Genomic DNA, 25563 nt, shown 5'->3' with positions numbered 1-25563 from the left:
ATGAAAAGTGAAGATGGTGAGGACTTAATGGGTCCAAAACAGTCGCTAGGATACCCCCCTATCCAAGCTACTGTTTTGACTCACAGTCCTGTGGCGCGTGAAGACATTTGTCCTCGCTGCCTGGTGCCTGACACGGATGCTGGCAGTACACCGGCGGCGGGGAGGGGTCTCCCCTCCGCAGCTATCATTCAGATGTGCCGGGCATTCTCTCGAGTGTGCGGGAAGGCGCTGATTAAAACACGCACGCCACACTCCTTCCTTCCCGTCCATCCTCGCGGGGGCGGCGGGTGGGGGTTGGTTTGTGGGGACGCCTTCAATAGTTAGCGCCCCCTGATACGCAGGGTAATGAATTTCAATGAAGGCCCTGCTTGAATGGCTGATTTATGCGTGGAGTGTGCGGCTGAGAGATATTCATGGCTTCCCTTTCGCCTTTTCCCGCTGAGGGAAACACAAGCAACAGACATGGAAAATGTTCCCAATTCATAATCGGCCATTAAATACGATGGCGGCAGCGTCCAAATACCATCACCATTTCTGTACATGCATGCGGCCTCGTGTGTTTAGGCCAGGGGTCTCAAACTCAATTTACCTGGGGGCCACTGGAGCTAGGGTCTGGGCAAGGCTGGGCCGCATCAGGTTGTCAAAAAAAAAAACCGCATTTATTAAAAACAGAAAAATATACAAACTTTTTCAGTGCTTTGGTTCCGATTTTCTACAATAAAAGCTCTGATAAAACATTCCACTGTTTTCAAATATCTTAATTTTTATTTTTCTGTACAAAATAAGATGAAAAATAAATAAACAAATCAAGAATAAAGAAAATCAATCAATCAGTAATGAATAAATATAATAATAATAATAAAACGGCAAATAATAAAAACTTAAGAAACCACATATAGTTGGTGGGTAGACTAAAGATTAAAATGAACAAAGCATTATTAGAGCCCTGTAAACATGACAAAACACGACTATAGCCACATTTATACTTTTTTTATTTACAACATATTGCGCAACTGCAAGGTCTTGAGACACATGCTAACTTCAAGTTATTTCCTTTAAACTTAAATAGCCCAAACTTACCACTTCCACACGGATAGGGAGGATAACTATTAACAGTTATTTAATCTTTAACATGAACATTAATCAAACGTAATAATTTTTTCTGGGTACATGATACCATACAGCATCCATATCAAACTTGCGCGGGCTGCACTAACATTAAACTTTCATATCAAGGCGGGGGCCTCAAACTTGTGTCCTGCGGGCCACATTTGGCGGGCTGCGTGTTTGAGACCCCTGGCTTAGGCGCTGATGATGGAGCCATGTGCTTCTTGTAAACCACCTGATTGAATCCATTGATTTGTCGGTAAAATGGTCTGTCCCATTACTTTTGTCCACCAACTTCGCAGTGCATACGTCTAAGCCAGGCAGATCTCCTGCATAATTGCACCCGTGGGAAGACATTTTGTGTGGCGTGCACTTCATTTTCGTACTATCACACACACACACACACACACACGTCTGTACAACAGGCACTAGATGTTCTTTTCAGACTTCATCTTTTCTTCAGCGCCCTGAGAAAAGTCCCCCCGTGCTCCCCAGCACAAAAGCATCATCATGGAGGCTCGCCGCTCACGTCTATCTGCGAGCCGCCTCGCCGTCCGTCTTTGTCTCTCCTCACCGTGCCTCGCTTTGCATCCTCGCCGATGATTGACTCTCCCGAGGAACGGCAATCTGCAGCTCACGTTTCCACTGTTCTTTTGTGCGGCACAAGAGATTCTTTGTCCGCCAAAGTTGCGCCCGGGAGGCCTCTTGGCCCGCCTGAAGGCGAGGGAACGAGACAGGAGGTTTTGCAGCCGAACGGATCCGCTAAGAAGCCGTGTAAGCAGCCTTGTGTTGCTGCGCCGACACCGCTGGCGCCTGATTTTACGTCCAACATGCTGGGAGGCTCCATTGCCTGATGTACCTGATGGATCATTGCATCATCGCAAAGATGGCTTGACCGATGTTGCAAAACAGGCGCTTGTCATATCGAAACACATCTGCATCGTTGCCTCCATACTACACTATATTCATTCTTTGCTATTCAAATCAAAGATTAAAAGAAACAGATAATTATGTCAATATTGAATAAAGTACGATTAATTAAAGTAAAAGTTTTTAAACATATGGCGTGGAGAATACAGGAACTTCTAAACAAATACATCAATGGTTTCAGTGTGTACTCTGCATACAGTATACTATGTACAGAATGTACCTATACATATACTGTGCTGTATGCATACTCTACATACAGAATATTTATGTATGTATACATAAAGACCTGACCAAAATCTTAAACCAGTTGAAGAATTGCCAGAATATATTAAGAATATAATAGAATATTTAAGTACAGCGATAATATGCAAAAGCAAGAAGCTTAATTACAAGTTCCAAAAAACTTTGGAACTTGTAATTAAAAAATAATAATAACAATAGAATAAAATAGGTTGGCTATAAAAGCCAAAATGTGCTCCATATTCCTCATTTTCTGTCAGGCGTTGACACGGTCATGCCCTCCTGATGGCTAAAGCTAAGAAGCTTACTCTTCTTGAACGTGGATGGATGGTGGAGCTGCTGAGGTTGGACGCAGTAAGACAGTCATCCTACAATTTTGGAAAATGCTGAGCATTATGGAACAAAAAAGTCAAGCGGTAGACATCAGGTTGAAATGAGAAGTGAAGATGGTGATGACGTAATGCGTCTGGGTCAGGGGGTGGGGTGGGTTTTGCACTCGTCCCTGGTCTTTGTACCTGCTATTTTGATGTTGCTTTTCAGGCTTTTTAGGTTCTGTGTGTGATTGTGCTGGAAGAAAGGTCATTGGCCAAGACAAAGACAATGGTGGTGTTTTTTTCCCCGCCAGATTCTGTGGACCAGTGCCCCAGCAGCTGCTTTGGCAACGGCGACTGCGTGGCTGGAACGTGCCACTGCTTCCTGGGATTCAAAGGTCCCGACTGTGGGCGAGGTGAGTTGGACCCATCATCATCATGGTGCTTTTCAGCGCTGATTATTATCTGGGAAATAGAAGTGTCTAATGATTATATTGAAGAAGAATTGTGTACGTGTATACTTTTAGTGTACTTTTATTCTGTCTTGAGTACACCTCCTGGTATTTGGTTTCTACTCCTGCAGCGCTGCACATAAAAGGGTGAAAATGTGTGAAAGCAAGCACCCCTGCTGTGTCGTCTGTGCTACTACTTTGATGGCTTTGATGACTACATGGTGGCGCTGTGTTTAAACCCCAAAGTGTGACCCCATAATCAGTGGGATTGACTTGGAAAGTCTCCCCCAGCTCTTGAAAACACCCGCTGTAACTTTAGGGTGGTTAGCCCTCAAACGGCCACCAGATTTTGTACTCACCATTAGGGGGCGACCAAGCACATTTGTGTTTCATGCTTGAGCAACATCGTGTATGCTAGCACGTGTCTGACACCCTAAAACTCCTGAAGATGCTTACATCATCACACGTCTCGCTCTTTCCCCCCTTAGCCGCCTGCCCCGTGCTGTGCAGCGGCAACGGTCAGTACCTGAAAGGTCGCTGTATGTGCCACAGCGGCTGGAAGGGCTCCGAGTGCGACGTTCCCACCAACCAGTGCGTGGACGTGACCTGCAGCAACCACGGCACCTGCATTGTGGGCACCTGCATCTGCAACCCAGGCTACAAGGGGGAGAACTGCGAGGAAGGTAGGAGATGTGATGTCATCAGGGTACTAGCTCTCAGGTTAACAAACACGGCGCTGTACAAGACAGAAGGGTTTATTTGATTTTTTTTTTTTTTTTAAAGAACAATGGTCCTTCTCTTCTTTTTTTTTCTGTGTACCAGCGGAATAGCATCATTTTTTTTTATACTTTCAACCCAAATGTAAAGGTGTTCCTTCATCGCAGTCATCAGTGAAATGATCACTGCAAAGAACACAACTGGAGGTGGACGTCTGTGTCTCATCCGGCTCTCCTTCTCTGCACTTGCTTCCTCCATTGTTGTCTTAAAGCGTCCTCTTTTCACAGTATCCCAGTATGACTGGGATACTGTGTACGGCTGATCCAGCAGCAACACAACGTTTTTGGCATGACGACTACTTGGATGAAAAATCTACTGAAGCAAGTCCACCATCTCCCTGGAGAAGCCTTTGTTTCCTCTGCTTTAGCTGAGAGGTGTCACCCTCGTGACGTCACTTCCACAATGAGGCTGAACAGCGAGCGCTAGCTCCTCTTGGCTGGCCCATCAACTATAAATGTTGTTTTTGCCAATGTACCGTTGGCTTTCAAAAATAGAACAATGTAGAAGATTATTCCAAACAATATACAACATATTTAAACAAAGTTGATTAATCCAGTCAGGGACGCACGCTATTGGGACATCTAAGGACCTCAGTATGTACTAGTATATGTATTAAATAAACAGATTAAATATTCTATATTGTCTGCCAAGAATAGTTCCATGCACGCGTCTAGCTATTCCATGACTACAAAAGTACCAAAAATTGCTGGACTTTGAGCAAAGGACAAATCCTGCAAGGCTTTCGTCAGGATGCCACCAGGTGAGCATGAATAGTTTTTTTTAATGGAAACTGTCTGGAAAACAGCCTATTGACATTTATTAGAGCTTTTGGATCTGACATTTAACTTGTTTACTAGTTTACTAGTTTGCCATGTTGGCGCGGCATGTAACTTCTTGTGCTTGTAAGTTGTAAAGGCTACCAAAGTAACTGATCCGCGTGGTACCACATTCTGGCATCCATCAGAACCAGACACACTTCAGTTGCCTTTTTCCTTGGTTTTCCGCTCCCAAACAGGAAACTGTCGCGATAGCACATTTTGCAAGATAATTGCCCTACAAAAGAGAAAGCGTATAATTATCAACATGATTTGGACAGCAGTCTATCAAGAATGTAATGATAATATGATCGCATCAAAAGCAATACACTTTCATTAGTCGATAGTGTTTAGCTTTGCATTTGGAATGTCAAGTGTTTTTATATAAAAGGAAGTCAACAAGCAAACATCACAAAATCAACAAAAACACCCCAATTAATATTTCCACATAGTTATGGCTTCAGATAACTCTGGTCTGTGTGTGGTGACCCTGAAAAGTCACAGCAGCGTGGCGAGCACAGCTAGCATGTCTGTGAATCCTCTCATTGGCTGCTGGCCCTTTCATTTGCGTTTGATGGCTTGTTCCTCCTCACCGCGCTCACTCGCAGCATCTGTGTACCCTCGCTGGCGCCAGCAAACACGCGCACACATGGTAATTCATCATGGCCGGCAAAGTGATTGAGTTCCTTTTTATTTATTGTGCGGTTCATGGATTTATTGATGATGGTGACAGGCCTAGCAAACTACGCTACATTGAGCACGTCCATCAGAACAACAGCAGCAACAATGGAGGAGAAGCAGGCTCCTCCTCTTCATGCTGCAGCCAAGTGGAGACTGCGGATGCTAGTACTGCAGTATCCATTGTGTCTGTAGCTTCAAGTGATACAATGAGTCTGCTGTAACAAATAAACAAGTACTAGAAAAAGTACCTGCTTTTGTGTAAACGTGGCTTGTGGGTTTACATTGGACATCTGCAGTGGTCGCCATAGCAACCTTGACCGACACCCGATACGTGGTGGTGAAACAACAAGAGTGGGTTTGTTGTGCGGAAGTTGGCCACGCCATCTTATGTAATCCCACGGGAGCTGGTCATTCACCACGAGATAGAGGCAGCCATTGTGTTTGTCAGCTCTCATTTCAAGATGAAAAATGGCGCCGGGTGTTTGACAAATGGGGGTTTGTGACATCCCGATGCCCCTCATTCTATTTTGGGGCGGCAGAGTCAGCGGTTAGCGGCGGAGGGGAACACGGACCAGAGGCCTTTGGCATTTTTACCTTTCTTTGTGGCGACCTTCAGCCGCCATGATTAATTGCCAGGAGGGACGGGTCTTGTCAGTTAGCCTGTGATCCCCGCGCCCCGTGCACATCGTGTCTGCCGGCAGGCCAGGGATGCCGTTTGTGACTCTCGCCGCCGTCATGTCCATCGATGCCATTGTAAAGCAAAGCTTCTCTCCCTGACCACTTGCCATCTGCGTCCACACTTCAGGACGTGAAGTAGTCCCTGGTAATGTGATGAAAACGGAACGCCCTCTCAAGGGGGCGACATCATGCTAATTTGTGCAGGAAATGCAGCAGTGGCTTTTGAAAGAAGTGATCTTCAAACGGTGTTTAAACTAAAAGTCATGGACGCTTGCTGTTGCCTCAGGCTTTATTTCTCGCTCCTCGTGTCTTTTATTATTTTTTTCATGGGCGATAAGTTCATGAACCGTGGCTTTGAACTTCTGCTTTTATTTCCCAGACAAGCGTTCCAGTGAAGGTATGCTTATGTCAGATAACTGCAAGCCTTTGTTAGATTTTGGTCCATCAGCGCTCTATATTGGGATATTCAGTGATGGATATCCATCCATTGTTGGATATCCAAGCATCGACCCGTTGGAAGTGCTGCAGAGAAGCAGGAAACCAGAAGGAACTCTCCTAATCCTAACGTTTGAGTCTACTGTGTATTTTGTCTTATTTACTCTGATTATAACCACTATACTGGGTAATATTAGAGTAAAGTTAAATAAATATAGGGGTGTTGTTCCATGTCCAGAGGGCTCTAATACTGTAAAAAGTGTATTTAAAAGGTATTTTTTTCTGTCTAATGTGTCTTGTGTTTACTATTATTTTGGGCAAAGGTGACTGTAGGGGTGTTATTTCACATCTAGAGGGCTCTAATTATGTTACAAGCATATTTGAGAGTGATTTTTTTCTGTATCACTCTATAAATAAATGTGCCTTGCTTTGCCTTAGAAGATTGTTAATAGGATTTATATGTCTAATATGTCTTATTTTCTCATATTATGTCTACTATATTGTGTAATAGGAGTGTAAAGGTGACTATAGGGGTGTTATTTCATGTCTAGAGGGCTCTAATTATGTTACAAGCATATTTGAGAGTGATTTTTTTTCTGTATCACTCTATAAATAAATGTGCCTTGCTTTGCCTTAGAAGGTTGTTAATAGGATTTGTATGTCTAATATGTCTTATTTTCTCATATTATGTCTACTATATTGTGTAATTGGAGTGTAAAGGTGACTATAGGGGTGTTATTTCATGTCCAGTGGGTTCTAATACTGTAAAAAGTGTATTTAAAAGGTCATTTTTTCTGTCTAATGTGTCTTGTGTTTACTATTATGTCTACTATTTTGGGCAAAGGCGACTGTAGGGGTGTTATTTCACTTCTATAGGGCTCTAATTATGTTACAAGCCTATTTAAGAGTGTTTTTTTCTGTATCACTCTCTAAATAAATGTGCCTTGCTTTGCCTTAGAAGGTTGTTAATAGGAGTAGTATGTCTAATATGTCTTATTTTCTCATATTATGTCTACTATATTGTGTAATAGGAGTGTAAAGGTACTATAGGGGTGTTATTTCATATCTAGAGGGCTCTAATACTGTAAAAAGTGTATTTAAAAGGTCATTTTTTCTTTCTACTGTGTCTTGTGTTTACTATTATGTCTACTATTTTGGGCAAAGGCGACTGTAGGGGTGTTATTTCACATCTAGAGGGCTCTAATTATGTTACAAGCATATTTAAGAGTGATTTTTTTCTGTATCACTCTATAAATAAATGTGCCTTGCTTTGCCTTAGAAGGTTGTCAATAGGATTTGTATGTCTAATATGTCTTATTTTCTGATATTATGTCTACTATATTGTGTAATAGGAGTGTAAAGGTGACTATAGGGGTGTTATTTCATGTCCAGAGGGCTCTAATACTGTAAAAAGTGTATTTAAAAGGTCATTTTTTCTGTCTAATGTGTCTTGTGTTTACTATTATGTCTACTATTCTGGGCAAAGGCGACTGTAGGGATGTTATTTCACGTCTAGAGGGCTCTAATTATGTTACAAGCATATTTAAGAGTGATTTTTTTCTGTATCACTCTATAAATAAATGTGCCTTGCTTTGCCTTAGAAGGTTGTTAATAGGAGTAGTATGTCTAATATGTCTTATTTTCTCATATTATGTCTACTATATTGTGTAATAGGAGTGTAAAGGTACTATAGGGGTGTTATTTCATATCTAGAGGGCTCTAATACTGTAAAAAGTGTATTTAAAAGGTAATTTTTTCTTTCTACTGTGTCTTGTGTTTACTATTATGTCTACTATTTTGGGCAAAGGCGACTGTAGGGGTGTTATTTCACATCTAGAGGGCTCTAATTATGTTACAAGCATATTTAAGAGTGATTTTTTTCTGTATCACTCTATAAATAAATGTGCCTTGCTTTGCCTTAGAAGGTTGTTAATAGGATTTGTATGTCTAATATGTCTTATTTTCTGATATTATGTCTACTATATTGTGTAATAAGAGTGTAAAGGTGACTATAGGGGTGTTATTTCATGTCCAGAGGGCTCTAATACTGTAAAAAGTGTATTTAAAAGGTCATTTTTTCTGTCTAATGTGTCTTGTGTTTACTATTATGTCTACTATTCTGGGCAAAGGCGACTGTAGGGATGTTATTTCACGTCTAGAGGGCTCTAATTATGTTACAAGCATATTTAAGAGTGATTTTTTGATCACTCTATAAATAAATGTGCCTTGCTTTGCCTTAGAAGGTTGTTAATAGGAGTAGTATGTCTAATATGTCTTATTTTCTCATATTATGTCTACTATATTGTGTAATAGGAGTGTAAAGGTGACTATAGGGGTGTTATTTCATGTCTAGAGGGCTCTAATAATGTTACAAAGCAAATTTAGAAAGTTGTCCATAGGTTTTCCATGGTGTAAATATGAAAATATTTCATTTATAAAGCAGGAATCCAACTGCCAAATTAATTCATCACAGTTGGGTGTAGAAGCAATAAAGGAGGGAATGTAATATACTGTATTCTAGTTGCAGGCTCATAAAAAGGGTGGGTTGTAACACGCTGGCTGTGTCTTTCAGTGGACTGCCTTGACCCGACCTGCTCCAGCCGGGGCGTGTGCGTGCAGGGTGAGTGCCACTGCTTCGTGGGTTGGGGCGGGCAGGGATGCGAGAGCGCCAGGGCCTCGTGCATGGACCAGTGCTCCGGACACGGAACCTTCCTGGCAGACGCCGGGACGTGCAGCTGTGATGCCAACTGGACGGGCCACGACTGCTCCACCGGTGAGGAAAAGCATCCATGTTGCATGTGTCGTACGGTTTGGTCATCAGCGCTATTCATGCTGACTCAGCAGTTTGCTCCTTAGCGCTATGACAACATTGGTTCTGTTGCTGCTGCGTTGTACAATATACTTCACATTTTGGAAATAACAGCCTCACCACAATTATCACTCGAGTCATGCTTAGATTGCCTACCATCAGCTTGTTATCCGCTTCTGCAAAGGAGCTCATATTCCTAACTCCTAGCAACGACAGGGATCGTGCAGATTCTATGGCCATTGGCTCATTTCTATCTTTAGTCCCTGATGGCAGGACGTACATGAACAATAACATTCCCTGTTCAAGAATACATCCAGAAAAGATACAATACTATCCAAGGAAACAGGAAAGGAATCCTTTTGAAAAACGACTCAATATGAGAAAAGTCACAATTGGATGAGAAGAAAAGATATTTTAACTCAGAAAAACATCTGAATTGCACAATAAAGAGAAAAGTCGGTATACTATATCAGGAAAAAGTTGTCATTTTTAAAGAATAACCTCATAATTTGATGAGAAATAATCATTTTGGAAATAGGCATGTTTGGTTTTTGCAAGACTGAAGTCATAATATCCGCATTTTCAGATGAAAGTGCGGCTGTGATGTGCTGATAATCACGTCTGCCCTCCAATCTCACAACCACCAAATATTCCTCAAGAATGAGCCGTCCTTCAATATCTCCAACTGTGCTCACCCCTGCTGGGATTGTTGATGTTGTTTGGGTGTGTGGGGGGGGGGGGTAGTGGGGTACGGGGGGTAGTGGATGCTGATGAGTTATCCTCCTTCATTCTGTTCACCATCCAAGCGCCGTGTAATACCACGCTAAGCTTAAGCTTGGTGTCGTGGCGGACGGCAAACAGCCTGCGAGGACGGCAAGGAAGCCTCTCAATATCATCTTCCTCAGCACCGCTCGCCCTTCTTAATAATTCCAAGGATCAAAAAGCATGTTGTCATGTGGATTTGGAGCAGCGTGTGCAATAAACCCACTGGCCAAAGCATTTCCTGCACAAAACTAATCACCACATCCAAGGCAGGAATCAGGATTTATTCATTCTTCATTGTTGCACAGCATGAAAAGCAAACACATGCACACACACCACTCAATACCCATTCAACAGAAACATAATATAATATATGTACCACTTCCATTCCTACAACAGCAATGGCAGTACTCCCACTGTACATTTCTACTGTAATATCATGATAAACTTCAATAACGTGGTCTTACTATGAGGAAAACGTTCTAATTATACAACAATAACATATAAATATTGTAAGACAAAAGTAGTAATCGTACAAGAATAAAATGTAAATATTAGTAGAATAAAGTAGTAATTGTACAAGAATAAAATTGTAATATTGTAAGAATAAAGTAGTCATTGTACAAGAATAAAGTGTAAATCTTAGTAGCATAAAGTAGTAATTGTACAAGAATAAAATGTTAATATTATTAGAATAAAGTAGAAATCATACAACAATAACATGTAAATATTGTAAGAATAAAGTAGTAATTGTACAATAATAAAATGTAAATATTAATAGAATAAAGTAGTAATCGTACAGGAATAAAATGTAAATATTAGTAGAATAAAGCAGTAATTGTGCAGAATAAAATGTTAATATTATTAGAATAAAGTAGTAATCATACAACAATAACATTTAAATATTGTAAGACAAAAGTAGTAATTGTACAAGAATAAAATGTTAATATTATTAGAATAAAGTAGTAATCAAACAACAATAACATGTAAATATTGTACGAATAAAGTAGTTATTGTACAATAATAAAATGTAAATAATATTAGAATAAAAAGAATAAAATACAAGTAGATGTACATATGCATGTACAAGTACTGCGTATGCCAAGAGGTTGTTTGTAAATGCGTTTGAAGTAGAGGAGAATTGCATATAAAAAGAAGAGGTCAGGGTGTCTTTGTAAGGTTCTTATTAGATTTGTGTTGTGTCAAAAAAGGGGACCCCGCGTCATGAGGCAGCAGGAATGTCCAAGGTATTGGAGCGTGGCCGCCTTTCCTTGACAATAACTTCTGGATTTGTCTTCCTCTTTGTCTCCCCCCTTCTCTGTCCACATCCCCTTTGTCTCCTGTGTCTCCCACAGAGATTTGTGCGTCCGACTGTGGCGGCCACGGCGTTTGCGTGTCGGGCACCTGTCGCTGCGACGACGGCTGGACGGGGGCGGGGTGCAACCAGAGGGCGTGTCACCCCCGCTGCAGCGAGCACGGAACCTGCAAGGATGGGAAGTGCGAGTGCAGTCCCGGCTGGAACGGGGAACACTGCAGCATCGGTAGGATGGGACGTTAAGGCGGGGCCGTGCCTGCGTGTGTTTGAGGCGGCGGGCGTGATGGGAAGGATCCATTGGAGATGAGACGGGGGTGGGGGTGTGGGGGGGGGAAGCATGCTTAATTGAATTTGTGCAAGTCAGTCAAGCATGAACAGGTTTACTCAAGGATCTGAGGCTTGCCTTCATGCATTTTAATGTGGGAATGTGCTAAGGTGTCCTTTCAGTTGACTCATCCTCTTCCTCACCTCCTTCCTGCCCCCCCCCCCCCCCCTTGCCATTTACTCCTCATTTTCTATAAACGCCACGCTCAGAGCTCTGCCCATGCGCCCCCCCTTTTCCGCCTGCTCAGCTTGTGTTTGCGCTACCTCAAGCCATCGTCAAAAGATTAAAAAACACCAAAGTGCACACTACCTATCTGGCAAAACACGGCTCTACTTGCGTTCCCATGGCAAAGGATGGCACTCCTGCTCAGCTGGGTTCCAATACCACATCTTTCAGATTGTTGTCTAATTGGAACATTCTAATCCAGAAAAGACCAAAATAAACATACTTCGTGGGTCTTACCTATAGATGCTATCATAGGACGCAGTCTCCGTTTTGTTTGTTTTGTTGCTGCCCTCAATCTCTTCTTGGATAAACTTAGGAAAAGCAGGTACGACTGCTCTCCCAGGGGTTCCGAGCAAGCTGGCTGGATACCAAATGTGAGCATTCAAAGCTTGAAATTATAAAAATAAACACTTGCTGGACTTAGCTTTGGATGTTATTGTAGTCCACAGTCTCCACTTTGCTGCAATGCTCCCTTTGCTTCCTGCCCTTAATGATAAAAACAGCTGCCACTACTCAAACAGTACTTACAGTGAAGAAAATAAGTATTTGAACACCCTGCTATTTTGCTATTTCTCCCACTTAGAAATCATGGAGGGGTCTGAAATTTTCATCGTAGGTGCATGTCCACTGTGAGAGAGATAAACTAAAAAGAAAAATCCAGAAATCACAATGCATGATTTTTTAACAATTTATTTGTGTGATACAGCTGCAAATAAGTATTTGAACACCTGAGAAAATGAATGTTAATATTTGGTACAGTAGCCTTTGTTTGCTATTACAGAGGTCAAACGTTTCCTGTAGTTTTTCACCAGGTTTGCACACACTGCAGGAGGGATCTTGGCCCACTCCTCCACACAGATCTTCTCTAGATCAGTCAGGTTTCTGGGCTGTCGCTGAGAAACACGGAGTTTGAGCTCCCTCCAAAGATTTTCGATTGGGTTCAGGTCTGGAGACTGGCTGGGCCATGCTAGAACCTTGATATGCTTCTTACGGAGCCACTCCTTGGTTTTCCTGGCTGTGTGCTTCGGGTCGTTGTCGTGTTGGAAGACCCAGCCACGACCCATCTTCAATGCTCTGACAGAGGGAAGGAGGTTGTTCCCCAAAATCTCACAATACACGGCCCCAGTCATCCTCTCTTTAATGCAGTGCACTCGTCCTGTCCCATGTGCAGAAAAACACCCCCAAAGCATGATGCTACCACCCCCATGCTTCACAGTAGGGATGGTGTTCTTCGGATTGTACTCTTCATTCTTCTTCCTCCAAACACGCTTATTGGAATTATGACCAAAAAGTTCTATTTTGGTCTCATCTGACCATAAAACTTTCTCCCATGACTCCTCTGTATCATCCAAATGGTCATATGCAAACTTAAGACGGGCCTTGACATGTGCTGGTTTAAGCAGGGGAACCTTTCGTGCCATGCATGATTTCACATCATGACGTCTTAGTGTATTACCTACAGTAACCTTGGAAACGGTGGTCCCAGCTCTTTTCAGGTCATTGACCAAGTCCTGTCGTGTAGTTCTGGGCTGATTCCTCACCTTTCTTAGAATCATTGAGACCCCACGAGGTGATATCTTGCATGGGGCTCCACTCCGATTGAGATTGACCGTCATGTTTAGCTTCTTCCATTTTCTAATGATAGCTCCAACAGTGGACCTTTTTTCACCAAGCTGCTTGGTAATTGCTCCGTAGCCCTTTCCAGCCTTGTGGAGGTGTACAATTTTGTCTCTGGTGTCTTTGGACAGCTCTTTGGTCTTCGCCATGTTACAAGTTAAAGTCTTACTGATTGTATGGGGTGGACAGGTGTCTTTATGCAGCTAACGACCTCAAACAGGTGCATCTGATTCAGGATGATACATGGAGTGCAGGTGGACTTCTAATGGGCAGACTAACAGGTCTTTCAGGGTCAGAATTCTAGATGATACACAGGTGTTCAAATACTTATTTGCAGCTGTATCACACAAATAAATTGTTAAAAAATCATGCATTGTGATTTCTGGATTTTTCTTTTTAGTTTATCTCTCTCACAGTGGACATGCACCTACGATGAAAATTTCAGACCCCTCCATGATTTCTAAGTGGGAGAAATAGCAAAATAGCAGGGTGTTCAAATACTTATTTTCTTCACTGTATTAGCATGCTGAACAGGTACATATGGATGGATGACTGATGGATAGGTGGATGGATGATGGATGACTGATGGATATGGATGTATGATGTATGTATGGATGGATGGATATGGATGGGTGGATGGATACTGGAGGGATGATGTATGGATGCCGAATGGGTGATGGATGGATGATGGACAACTGATGGTTGACAGAAGGATATAGATCAGGGGTGGGCAAACTGCGGCCCGGGGGCCACATGCGGCCCACCAAGTGTTTGAATCCGGCCCGCCAGTTGCTTTCTAAGTATTTCAACTTTTAACATAAAAACTGGCCACATGACTTGCAAGTGGAATGTCTTATTTAGTTAAAAAAAACAACAAAAAAACTAAACAAAACTGTCAAATGAAATGACATAGTTTGATGTGGTCTGATGTTTAAAGTGCTCCTGAAAAAAGGGATATGAGAACATACAGCTGATAGTATAACACTTTTACACATAAAATTAGACAAATAATTCAAGGAAAATTATAAGCATAAAATAGTGTGTGTGTGTGTGTGTTAAATATATGTTCTGGCCCCCCGGGCAATTTTGTTAACTCAATGTGGCCCACGAGTCAAAATATTTGCCCACCCCTGATATAGATGGTGGATGTATAGATGGATATGGGTGGAAGTATGGATGGAGGGAATGATGTACGTATGGATGGATGTATGTCCCATTTGTCCTGCGTGTATGTGTACTGTATGTTCCGTGTCCTGACAGTGTGAGGTGTTTGCCGAGGGTTTATTTTGGGTGCAGACTTTGAGTAAGGTTGTCAGGGTGGTGATGCGTTGTTGTGCATGTGTGTGGTTGCTCCTGACAGCAAAGGATGTTTTTATTTCTTATTTAGGTGATGATGATGGATGTTGTGAGGACTGACAGCTTCCAATGTGAGCTGGCTAAGGACAGGTTTGCTTTTTATTTAGTTAGCGCCCCGCTACTTAATGTCAGGCCTGTCAAAAGAACTAAACGTCAAGGGGATGAGGTCGCCCAGAGGTCATGTTGCTTTCAAACGCCTGTGTGGCGTCCACGTCGACTTGTCCGCATGCTAAACTCACGGCGACCTGCAGCTTTTTTACTGGTTGCCGTGGAGAAAAAAGATGACGTTGGGGTGGTTAGCAGTTAGTTAGCTAGTCTAGCTACAAATGGTTCAGATTTATGAACTACGTGCTAATTTAACATATTTGCTCTCTTCTTGTCTTGTCCCCTTAACGCCACTTTTAGTCATCTGCATTGTTTATGATAGCCTTTAGCTGTTAGCGTTATGATAGTGGCTGTACTTAATGACAACAAACCAGCGTAAAACAGCCAGGTGAACGTTAGCCTTCGTAACGGCGATGTTCCACCCCATCGCTAGCTCATCAGGAAGCTATCAGGGTGTTTATTTTATTTGCAGTGTAAAAAAACCTGCAAGGTTTCCCGAGGGAAGAACCGTGGAGCAGAGCTGCTTGCTAACCTTTCCATTCCGGGCGTGGATTGTGGGAGTCTTTGTGGACTTTGTCACTCTCTGTTGGCGTTTTGTAATTTTCCTGTTTGCGCTGGAACAGCAACAGACTCCCCTTTGGGAACTTTTCTTCATCCAGGAGGGGCTGGCCTGTTTTTAAGGAGAAGTGGGGGGACCGCTCCTCAGAGAAGGGACATGAAATACCGAATGTTTGCATCTTTGCCCTCCGACTTTGGAACATAACTTGCTAACACTCTTCTGGCAAAGGACTTTTCACAATAGCTTTGATGTTGGAATGTTTGTAGTAAATCCTACTGGGAACACGCCATTGTGTGTGTGCGTGTGTGTGCGTGTGTGTTTGTGTATGTAGCTTTAACGCTAATAAGCATTGCATGTCTCTAAGTAGCATCATTGTGAACTTTTCACGTATGAACTATAACTCCGCAATAACGTACTAGTTTCCTTGAATCACGTAGTAGCATGGAAGAATGGGCTAGGAGGACATAAACGTTAGCATAGATATGTCATGCCAAAATGCTAACATCGCATTTACCATCATGCCAGGTTAGCACATTGAAAAAAAAGCAAATGCTCAAACTTCCACATCTGACAGATAGTTGGCAGAGCTCCATTTTAAGACGTGTAGCAAAGCCTACTTTTGGATGCATAGATAGATAGATAGACAGACAGATGCTCAAGCAAGAGCCAGAAAGACAGGAAGTAAAGCCTGCCGAAGGACCACACCTACCATCAGTGAAGACGTTGCGTTGGTCCCGCATGTCCCCCCCCGTCTTACGTTCTGGCCTGCTGTCTTGCTCCTGCATGCTTATGCTTATGATTATTATTATTTTTGTCTCTTGTGTTGACGTGCACTAACACTTTGCCTTGTTGTGTCGTCATGGAAGCGGCAGTGATGGAACTTCCCTACTTCTTCTTACATGTCCTTGTCTTTTATCTCCTCCTCTAAGCTCACTATCTGGATAGGGTAGTGAAAGGTACGACATTCCTCCGCCTTTCTTTCCATGTCGCCCTTCTTCCATCACAAACGCCACCATCATTAACGTTTTGTCCCATGGTCATGCCGTCATCTCCACTTAGCACCTTCGCACCTGCTGAGTCACATGGGGACAGGAAAGGGACGTTGGGGAAAAGTACAGCTGGGATTTTGGGCTCACGTGCTCTCTAATTAAGAGGTCTCGGTGGTGGGGGACGAGGCGCCGGGCTTTGTCCTTGCTTCGGTTTTGGAGGCGGTTGAAGCAGGAGAAAAGATGGGATTGCGGTGGTGCCAAACAAAGGAAGTGTTTTTATTAACAAATATCCGCCGCTGGCTGCTCATCCATCTCCGCTTGTCCATTCCGTCCTCAATGAAAAGACCAGCAGATGTGTCCTGGTTGATTTCTGATGTTGTTAGATGCCAGCAGCAACCGCCTTTCTTTGGGGAAATTAGCAGAAAATTGTTTTGTTTTTTTTTAAAGTCAGGCCTTTATTGAAATAGATTTTTGTTGTTTAGCAGTCAATTTGAAATCAGTGATTGTCATTGATCGCCGGAGAGCACACGCCAGTCTATGATTTATTATTAAACATGTTCGCCATCGATATGGAAATACCACAATATCACAACATATTACATTCAAATATTGGAAACATTATTATTCCACAGCCAGGAATATATATTCCTGCATGCCATGATATTATATACTATATATATATTATGCTAATTAGAAGTAGCATTATAATGTAATTCCTCGTTGATGATGGTTAATCGGTTCAACAATTGACCATGAAAAGTAGGATTCCTTTTTTATAAATGTAATATTTTCATAGTTACAGCATAGAAAACCTGTTGATCACATTCTCAATGTACTTTTAAAAATTATTAGAGCCCTGTAGACATAAAATAACATACCTATAGTCACCTTGACACTCATGTTACCCAACACAGTAGAAGAAAGAAAGAAAGAAATAAAAGAAAGTAAGACATAATAAACCTGTCAACTATCTTCTAAAGTGCTTTTCAACACAATTAGAGGCCTCTAGACATAAAGTAGCACACCTATAGTCACATTTACACTCCTAATAGCCAATATACTAGACATCATAAGACAAAATAAGACATAATGGGCATAATGAACACGTCACCACCTTGCTTTTTAACATAATTAGAGGCCTATAGGCAGGAAATCACACCCCTATAGTCACCTTTACACTCCTATTAGCCAATATTCCAGACATCATAAGAGATGTAAGATATCATGTAAATCAATGTTAACGTTGTTGTTGCCTTATATTATTAAGTTTATATGTATTTAGCTTCTTTATGCATGAAGATGCTGCATTAGGCAAAAAGTACATACTATTTGCCTATTATTTTTTGACAAATAAGCCATAGTCAACCATGGCACAGCGTGATTTATTTATTAATATTTCATTTTGATCCATGATAAGAGTGAAGCTGTGAAATTGGTAATATTTTATGGTAATATTTTATTATGTATTTTTATGATTTAAGACAATTGATCGCTCCCACGTTACTGCTGTGGCTTTTCTTGCGTCCCTGGCTCTCATCCTCGTCTTCCTCGTTTTCCTTGCACCTCACACTTGATAAACTCCAACAGACTCCAGCGTTTGATATCCCGAATCCTTCCTCTTTGTGTGGTGTCGATATGATGGTGGTTAGGCTTCATACTCAGAAATAAACACTGCTGTCGGGTTCCCGTCGTGCTTGGCGTGTTTGCATCCTCTTACCTTTTATTCTCCATCCGATTGGTGCTCTTATGTATGGTTGCTTTAAAAGTGGAAAAATAAGTCAACCATCTCATGTTGCGTGGCTTCCGTCAACATTGGCAGGCCGAACAGCAAAGTTTTATCCTACTTCAGAGGCCTGTTCTTAGGGCAATGAATCCACCAGGCACAGGCTTCATCACCACTCAAAGACTAGGTAGGACAGCTCTAGTCTGACCACAGAGATAGACTAGCAGGATTCATCACTCCATGCTCAAAGACCAGGTAAGACAGCTCTAGTCTGGCCAGAGGGATGTAGCAGGATTCGTCACCCCATGCTCAAAGACTAGGTAGGACAACTCTAGTCTGACCAGAGCGATAGACAAACAGGCTTTCATCACTCCATGCTCAAAGACTAGGTAGGACAACTCTAGTCTGACCAGAGCGATAGATAAACAGGCTTCATCACTCCATGCTCAAAGACTAGGTAGGACAACTCTAGTCTGACCAGAGAGATAGACAAACAGGCTTCAACACTCCATGCTTAAAGACTAGGTAGGACAGCTCAAGTCTGACCACAGAGATAGACTAGCAGGATTCATCACTCCATGCTCAAAGACCAGGTAAGACAGCTCTAGTCTGACCAGAGGGATATAGCAGGATTCGTCACCCCATGCTCAAAGACTAGGTAGGACAACTCTAGTCTGACCAGAGAGATAGACAAACAGGCTTCATCACTCCATGCTCAAAGACTAGGTAGGACAACTCTAGTCTGACCAGAGAGATAGATAAACAGGCTTCATCACTCCATGCTCAAAGACTAGATAGGACAACTCTAGTCTGATCAGAGCGATGAGCAATGAATCCACCAGGCGCAGTCTTCATCACCACTCAAAGACTAGGTAGGACAGTTCTTTTCTGACCAGAGAGATAGACTAGCAGGATTCATCACACCCAGCTCAAAGACTAGGTAGGACAGCTCTGGAGTCTAGAGACCGAAACTCCAGTCTTTGGATTTTGTTATATCGCTCTTTTTGGGGGCATGTTGATTAACCGCCCACTGCTGTCCTTAAATCCATTCCCCCTAGCATATGAGCCACCTGTTGCTAATTAGCATATGTAAACATGATGCTGATTATCATATGTAAACACTATGTTGGTTATCATATATAAACAAGGTGCTGATTAGCATATGTAAACAATGTACTGATTAGCATATGTAAACATGCCCATGTAAGGACAGCTAAGCTAAGAATTTGTCTAAGCATCTTTAATGTAGAAAAAGCAAAGCTGCCATTTTCTTAAAAAGTGAGCATTTAGGAGCAAAAGTGCGAGTATGTGATTAGTTAAGCGTGTGCATTGTCAGTGCCAGTGAATAATGACATGCAGCGCTCCTTTTCTGCTAACAACAAGCACGCCCGACGCACTCCGCTGTGTCATTATGCGGCGTTAGCAGCGTGAACGCAACCTGCTGCAGTAATAATGACTGCAATATCGACTGTGAAGAGAAGGCCTCACCTACCCACTGCTCTGCAAAGCATATTAGCAGCCTCACTGGAGCTCCAGCCCATTCATCAACTTTAAAGCTCAGCCTCATTACACACACACGCGCACACGTACACACACAACATTCACTCACGTATACGGTGTGTGTATGTGTGTGTGTGTGTAAACACATTGTGTTATACTCCTGAATCCAGCACGAGATGTTCAGTAGAGATGCAAGCTGCAAATATTAATACAACTATAAATCATTCACTTCATTCTGATACAATAAACTTGGAATATTGAGAGAAAATGTGGCAATTTTACAAGAGAAAAGAGATAATTTTAGAGTAAAAATTGCAAAAAAAAAAAATTTAAGACAAAAATTTGTCCAAAAAAAGCCTTTATGTGAGGAAAAAGCTGTCATTTTACAAGAAAAAGTAGTATTTTTATTTTTTATTTTTAGTCCAATATATTGTGATTTTATTTTAAAAATTCAGAATATTACAAACAGACATGGGAATAATTTTGGAAGAATAAAGTCAGAATAGGGAGTATGGTATGTGACAAGAAGGGGGCATTTTAGGTGAAAAAAGGCCAAGAATGAAACCGGTGCTGAAGTTGTTGTGCTGGGGGGCGTCCACCGTGTGTCTGCTTTGGGCCGGAGGTGTCCTGCTGTGTTTGACAGTCTTCTTGTCCCTGCCTGTCCCCCCCCACAGAGGGCTGTCCCGGTCTGTGCAACGGCAACGGGAGGTGCACGCTGGGTACGGGCGGCTGGTACTGTGTGTGCCAGCTGGGCTGGAGGGGCGGCGGCTGCGACACCTCAATGGAAACCGCCTGCAGCGACGTCAAGGACAACGATGGCGGTAAGAAAATCAAGACTGTGTGGAGTTAGGCATGTCAGGCAGGAAGCTCCCGGGCTCCTGGTCTGGACAAGGCTTCATACATTTGAAAGCACTCAAATAAGGCTGTTGGCCCAAGGCCCGGAGCATGAGCCTGCCCCAGGTAGAGACACCCACTCCGGCCTGGAAGCAGCCTCCAGCGCCGCCATGAGCACCCCACCTTCTGCGCTGCCTTCCAGGCCGAGACATGACTTCCTGTCCTCCACAAATCATTCCGACCATTCACTCGCTCTCTGTTTGCATCCTGTGATTTAGCTTTTCACCTGACTGTGGGCACCATGTGGCCACTGCAGCAAAGTCGGCATTCGATCATGGCATTGACTGATCACACATGTTCTTTGCCAGACGGCCTGGTGGACTGCATGGACCCGGACTGCTGTCTCCAGGCCACCTGTCACAGCACCTCCCTGTGCGTGGGCTCACCGGACCCACTGGACATCATCCAGGAGACGCGGGTGACATCGGGCCAGGGTAACCTGCAGACCTTCTACGATCGCGTTCGCTTCCTGGTGGGCAGGGAGAGCACACACGTGGTTCGTGGCGCCGACCCCTTTGACGGAAAGTGAGTAACTTTTGGTGATCTTGTCTTTGGAAAACACGTTTCGTTCCTGCCGTTTCAGTTCAGCTTCTGCTGTGCTCTTTTCTTGTTTATTATCATTTAGCCACCTATTTACAGTGAAGAAAATAAGTATTTGAACACCCTGCTATTTTGCTATTTCTCCCACTTAGAAATCATGGAGGGGTCTGAAATTTTCATCGTAGGTGCATGTCCACTGTGAGAGAGATAAACTAAAAAGAAAAATCCAGAAATCACAATGCATGATTTTTTAACAATTTATTTGTGTGATACAGCTGCAAATAAGTATTTGAACACCTGAGAAAATGAATGTTAATATTTGGTACAGTAGCCTTTGTTTGCTATTACAGAGGTCAAACGTTTCCTGTAGTTTTTCACCAGGTTTGCACACACTGCAGGAGGGATCTTGGCCCACTCCTCCACACAGATCTTCTCTAGATCAGTCAGGTTTCTGGGCTGTCGCTGAGAAACACGGAGTTTGAGCTCCCTCCAAAGATTTTCGATTGGGTTCAGGTCTGGAGACTGGCTGGGCCATGCTAGAACCTTGATATGCTTCTTACGGAGCCACTCCTTGGTTTTCCTGGCTGTGTGCTTCGGGTCGTTGTCGTGTTGGAAGACCCAGCCACGACCCATCTTCAATGCTCTGACAGAGGGAAGGAGGTTGTTCCCCAAAATCTCACAATACACGGCCCCAGTCATCCTCTCTTTAATGCAGTGCACTCGTCCTGTCCCATGTGCAGAAAAACACCCCCAAAGCATGATGCTACCACCCCCATGCTTCACAGTAGGGATGGTGTTCTTCGGATTGTACTCTTCGTTCTTCTTCCTCCAAACACGCTTATTGGAATTATGACCAAAAAGTTCTATTTTGGTCTCATCTGACCATAAAACTTTCTCCCATGACTCCTCTGTATCATCCAAATGGTCATATGCAAACTTAAGACGGGCCTTGACATGTGCTGGTTTAAGCAGGGGAACCTTTCGTGCCATGCATGATTTCACATCATGACGTCTTAGTGTATTACCTACAGTAACCTTGGAAACGGTGGTCCCAGCTCTTTTCAGGTCATTGACCAAGTCCTGTCGTGTAGTTCTGGGCTGATTCCTCACCTTTCTTAGAATCATTGAGACCCCACGAGGTGATATCTTGCATGGGGCTCCGCTCCGATTGAGATTGACCGTCATGTTTAGCTTCTTCCATTTTCTAATGATAGCTCCAACAGTGGACCTTTTTTCACCAAGCTGCTTGGTAATTGCTCCGTAGCCCTTTCCAGCCTTGTGGAGGTGTACAATTTTGTCTCTGGTGTCTTTGGACAGCTCTTTGGTCTTCGCCATGTTACAAGTTAAAGTCTTACTGATTGTATGGGGTGGACAGGTGTCTTTATGCAGCTAACGACCTCAAACAGGTGCATCTGATTCAGGATGATACATGGAGTGCAGGTGGACTTCTAATGGGCAGACTAACAGGTCTTTCAGGGTCAGAATTCTAGATGATACACAGGTGTTCAAATACTTATTTGCAGCTGTATCACACAAATAAATTGTTAAAAAATCATGCATTGTGATTTCTGGATTTTTCTTTTTAGTTTATCTCTCTCACAGTGGACATGCACCTACGATGAAAATTTCAGACCCCTCCATGATTTCTAAGTGGGAGAAATAGCAAAATAGCAGGGTGTTCAAATACTTATTTTCTTCACTGTATTTACAATATATTCTTCATTAATTTCTATGTAGATGTAAAATAAAGCATTTATTTAAATTTAAATTTTACAAAAGCATATTTTTGTTAAAATTATCTTTTTTTTATTTATTATTATTTATTATTATTTATTATTATTTATTATTATTTATTATTATTTATTATTATTTATTATTATTTATTATTATTATTCTTATTATTATTTATTCATTTGTTTATATTTATTATTTATTTTGTGTATTTTTAATTAATTAATAATAATTTATTTTTAATTATTGATGTTGATATTTTTCAGTTTGTACCATTATTTCTTTCTATGATTTATTGAGTAACGTAGAGTTTTATTTCTGAAGCTATGACGATGCAGGTCAGACGGAAAGCTGGTGTTGGAAGGCTGCGTTGTTCCTTGGGAGGAGGGCAGCTGGGTGGTGTAATGGGGGAGGGGGGGGGCAGCTGTCTGGAAGCATGATGGACAGCTGATGATGGACAGAGAGCAAAGCAGCCTGCAGCGACGTATTCTCATATTCATGCATTGTGATGACTTGTACCCTAATCCATCTGAGGCCCCCTCCCGGAGGCGGGCCGCCGCCGCTCTGCAACACTTTCATTCTCGACAGGAAGGCTGTGAGAGTCCCAGAAGACTCATCCGCCTCGCTGCGCCTTTCTTTCCTGCGCGGCTCTTCATCTTTAATCGTTGGCGCGACTCCGCCACCTGATTTGCATCCCGCTTGCATCTTCCAACAAATCTCAACCCAACCCAAAAAAATCATTTTTTCATTTTGACTCTACTATTAGCATTTAAAAAATGGTGTAAAAAAGACAAAAATGAGGAGAAAAACAAATAGTGTTGTTGTTTCAGCCTTCCTGCGCTGAAGGTTAAGGCGTCTACTCTTTTATTTTTAGTGCACCTTTGTTCTACCACAAAAGATTTATTTTGAAAGCGTCCCAGCTCAAGTAGCAACATTTTTTACCGTGCATGAGGTTAACCTTACCTGACAAATATTTGCCTGCATGGTGTTATATTTAGCATGCTGACATACAGTTTCATCCTTCCAAAGCTGCCAAGCTTTCACACTCACACACTCACACTCACACCCTCAACATTCATGCTGGGAAACCACACTCACCCTCCTTTATATCACACACCCCGCCACCCTTTCCATCAATTCCATCGTAATAAACACAATAGTTTCATAGTTACAGCATAGAAAACCAGTTTATGACTTTCTAAATACAGTTCTAACATGATTAGAGCCCTCAAGACATGAAATAACACCCCTATAGTCACCTTTACACTCTTATTATTCTTTGTTTCCATCACATGGGCAGGCTATGGGATCACTGCAGGGACACAACAGGCGGGCACAACAGGCGGCCGCTGCTCGCATGGCAAGCTAGCAAGCTAACTAGTTAGCCTTTTTTAATATCTTGTTCTAATTAGAGATGCACAGTATCTAGTTTTTCAGACTGATACTGATAGCTTTCTACTTCTCAAGACCAATATGATACCTCATTGGATGTTTTTTTTTTATTGATGGTGACCTCGGATAAGCAGAAGAAGATGGACTGATGCATTATGACGTTTTGCTTTATTTTATTTATTTATTTATTTATTTTGTCCCGTCCAGCCATTGGGGCAGATAGTATTGTTGATCTAAATGCCCTTACATGCTAAACAGATTTGCTCTGTGTGACGTTTTGGTTTATAATGAAATGGAAATCATTTTTTGTAATATTTTCTCATGTATTTTTTTTTTCCTCCTAAAATACACTTTGGCATATTATCATCATTATTGTAGATTTCTTTGATTTTTTTATTTACTTATATTATCATAGCTAGATTTTTGCAGGAAATTATTTCGGTTTTGTAAAATATTGGGACTTTTTACAGTTTGGCAAAAATGCAAGCCGAAAACCATTTCCATTATTATGCATATGTATATGCAGTATACTGTATATTTTTTTTGTGAAAGATAAAATATGCTGGCATGAAAGTTTGTGGATTTACAGCTTATGATAATATGAATTATTTATATCATATTTATATTAATTATTTGATATATTTTTAATTTACATTAATTATTTTCATTTTCTACAATGCAATTGCAACAATTCTATGTACAAATATGTTTTTTGTAATATCATATTCAATTTCCTTTTTTCCACCCTCGGCCATCTGTGTGGAGTTTGCATGTTCTCCCCGTGCATGCATGGGTTTTCTCCGGGTACTCCGGTTTCCTCCCACATTCCAAAAACATGCTAGGTTAATTGGAGACTCCAAATTGTCCATAGGTATGAATGTGAGTGTGAATGGTTGTTTGTCTATATGTGCCCTGTGATTGGCTGGCCACCAGTCCAGAGTGTACCCCGCCTCTCGCCCGAAGACAGCTGGGATAGGCTCCAGCACCCTCCGCAACCCTGGTGAGGAAAAAGCGGTAGAAAATGAATGAATGAATGAATTTCCCATTTCCTATTCAATATGTTCTCATCAAACTGCTGGCTTTTTCCTGATGAGACTGTGACCTTTTCTCATAGCTTCAACATGTATTTTTTCTTGTAAACCTTTTTGTCATATTCAGACTTTGTAACCTTCCAGTGTTATTTCTCTATTACCTCTACTTACTAGTATAAGGATGTTTCTTGCTGTAGGTCTTTTTGTAGGATTGCGATGAAGCAGGCCGTGTTGTTGGCCAATAGAAGGACTGTGTTGGTAGGC

General features: G+C 42.1%; 1 protein-coding gene across 5 annotated transcripts in view; it reads left to right on the top strand.

The window, feature by feature from the left end:
- Positions 1–25563, top strand: part of tenm4 (teneurin transmembrane protein 4) — a 163719-nt gene that overhangs the window by 76916 nt on the left and 61240 nt on the right. For 3 of the 5 annotated variants that reach the window (XM_058080909.2, XM_058080904.2, XM_058080913.2), the window contains 7 exons: positions 2903–3004; positions 3529–3723; positions 8999–9199; positions 11353–11538; positions 16429–16455; positions 20386–20532; positions 20914–21130. In XM_058080909.2, coding sequence (XP_057936892.2) covers positions 2903–3004; positions 3529–3723; positions 8999–9199; positions 11353–11538; positions 16429–16455; positions 20386–20532; positions 20914–21130 — 1075 coding nt within the window. The remainder of the gene's footprint in view (positions 1–2902; positions 3005–3528; positions 3724–8998; positions 9200–11352; positions 11539–16428; positions 16456–20385; positions 20533–20913; positions 21131–25563) is intronic. The other 2 variants (XM_078792698.1, XM_078792697.1) reach the window with 1 other exon arrangement.

Source organism: Doryrhamphus excisus, linkage group LG8, assembly GCF_037039965.1.
Source record: "Doryrhamphus excisus strain RoL-2023G ecotype Guam linkage group LG8, RoL_Dexc_Guam_v1.1, whole genome shotgun sequence".
Taxonomy (NCBI): domain Eukaryota; kingdom Metazoa; phylum Chordata; class Actinopteri; order Syngnathiformes; family Syngnathidae; genus Doryrhamphus; species Doryrhamphus excisus.
Note: the sequence above shows the minus strand (reverse complement) of the source record. Positions and strands in the feature narration are given on the sequence as shown.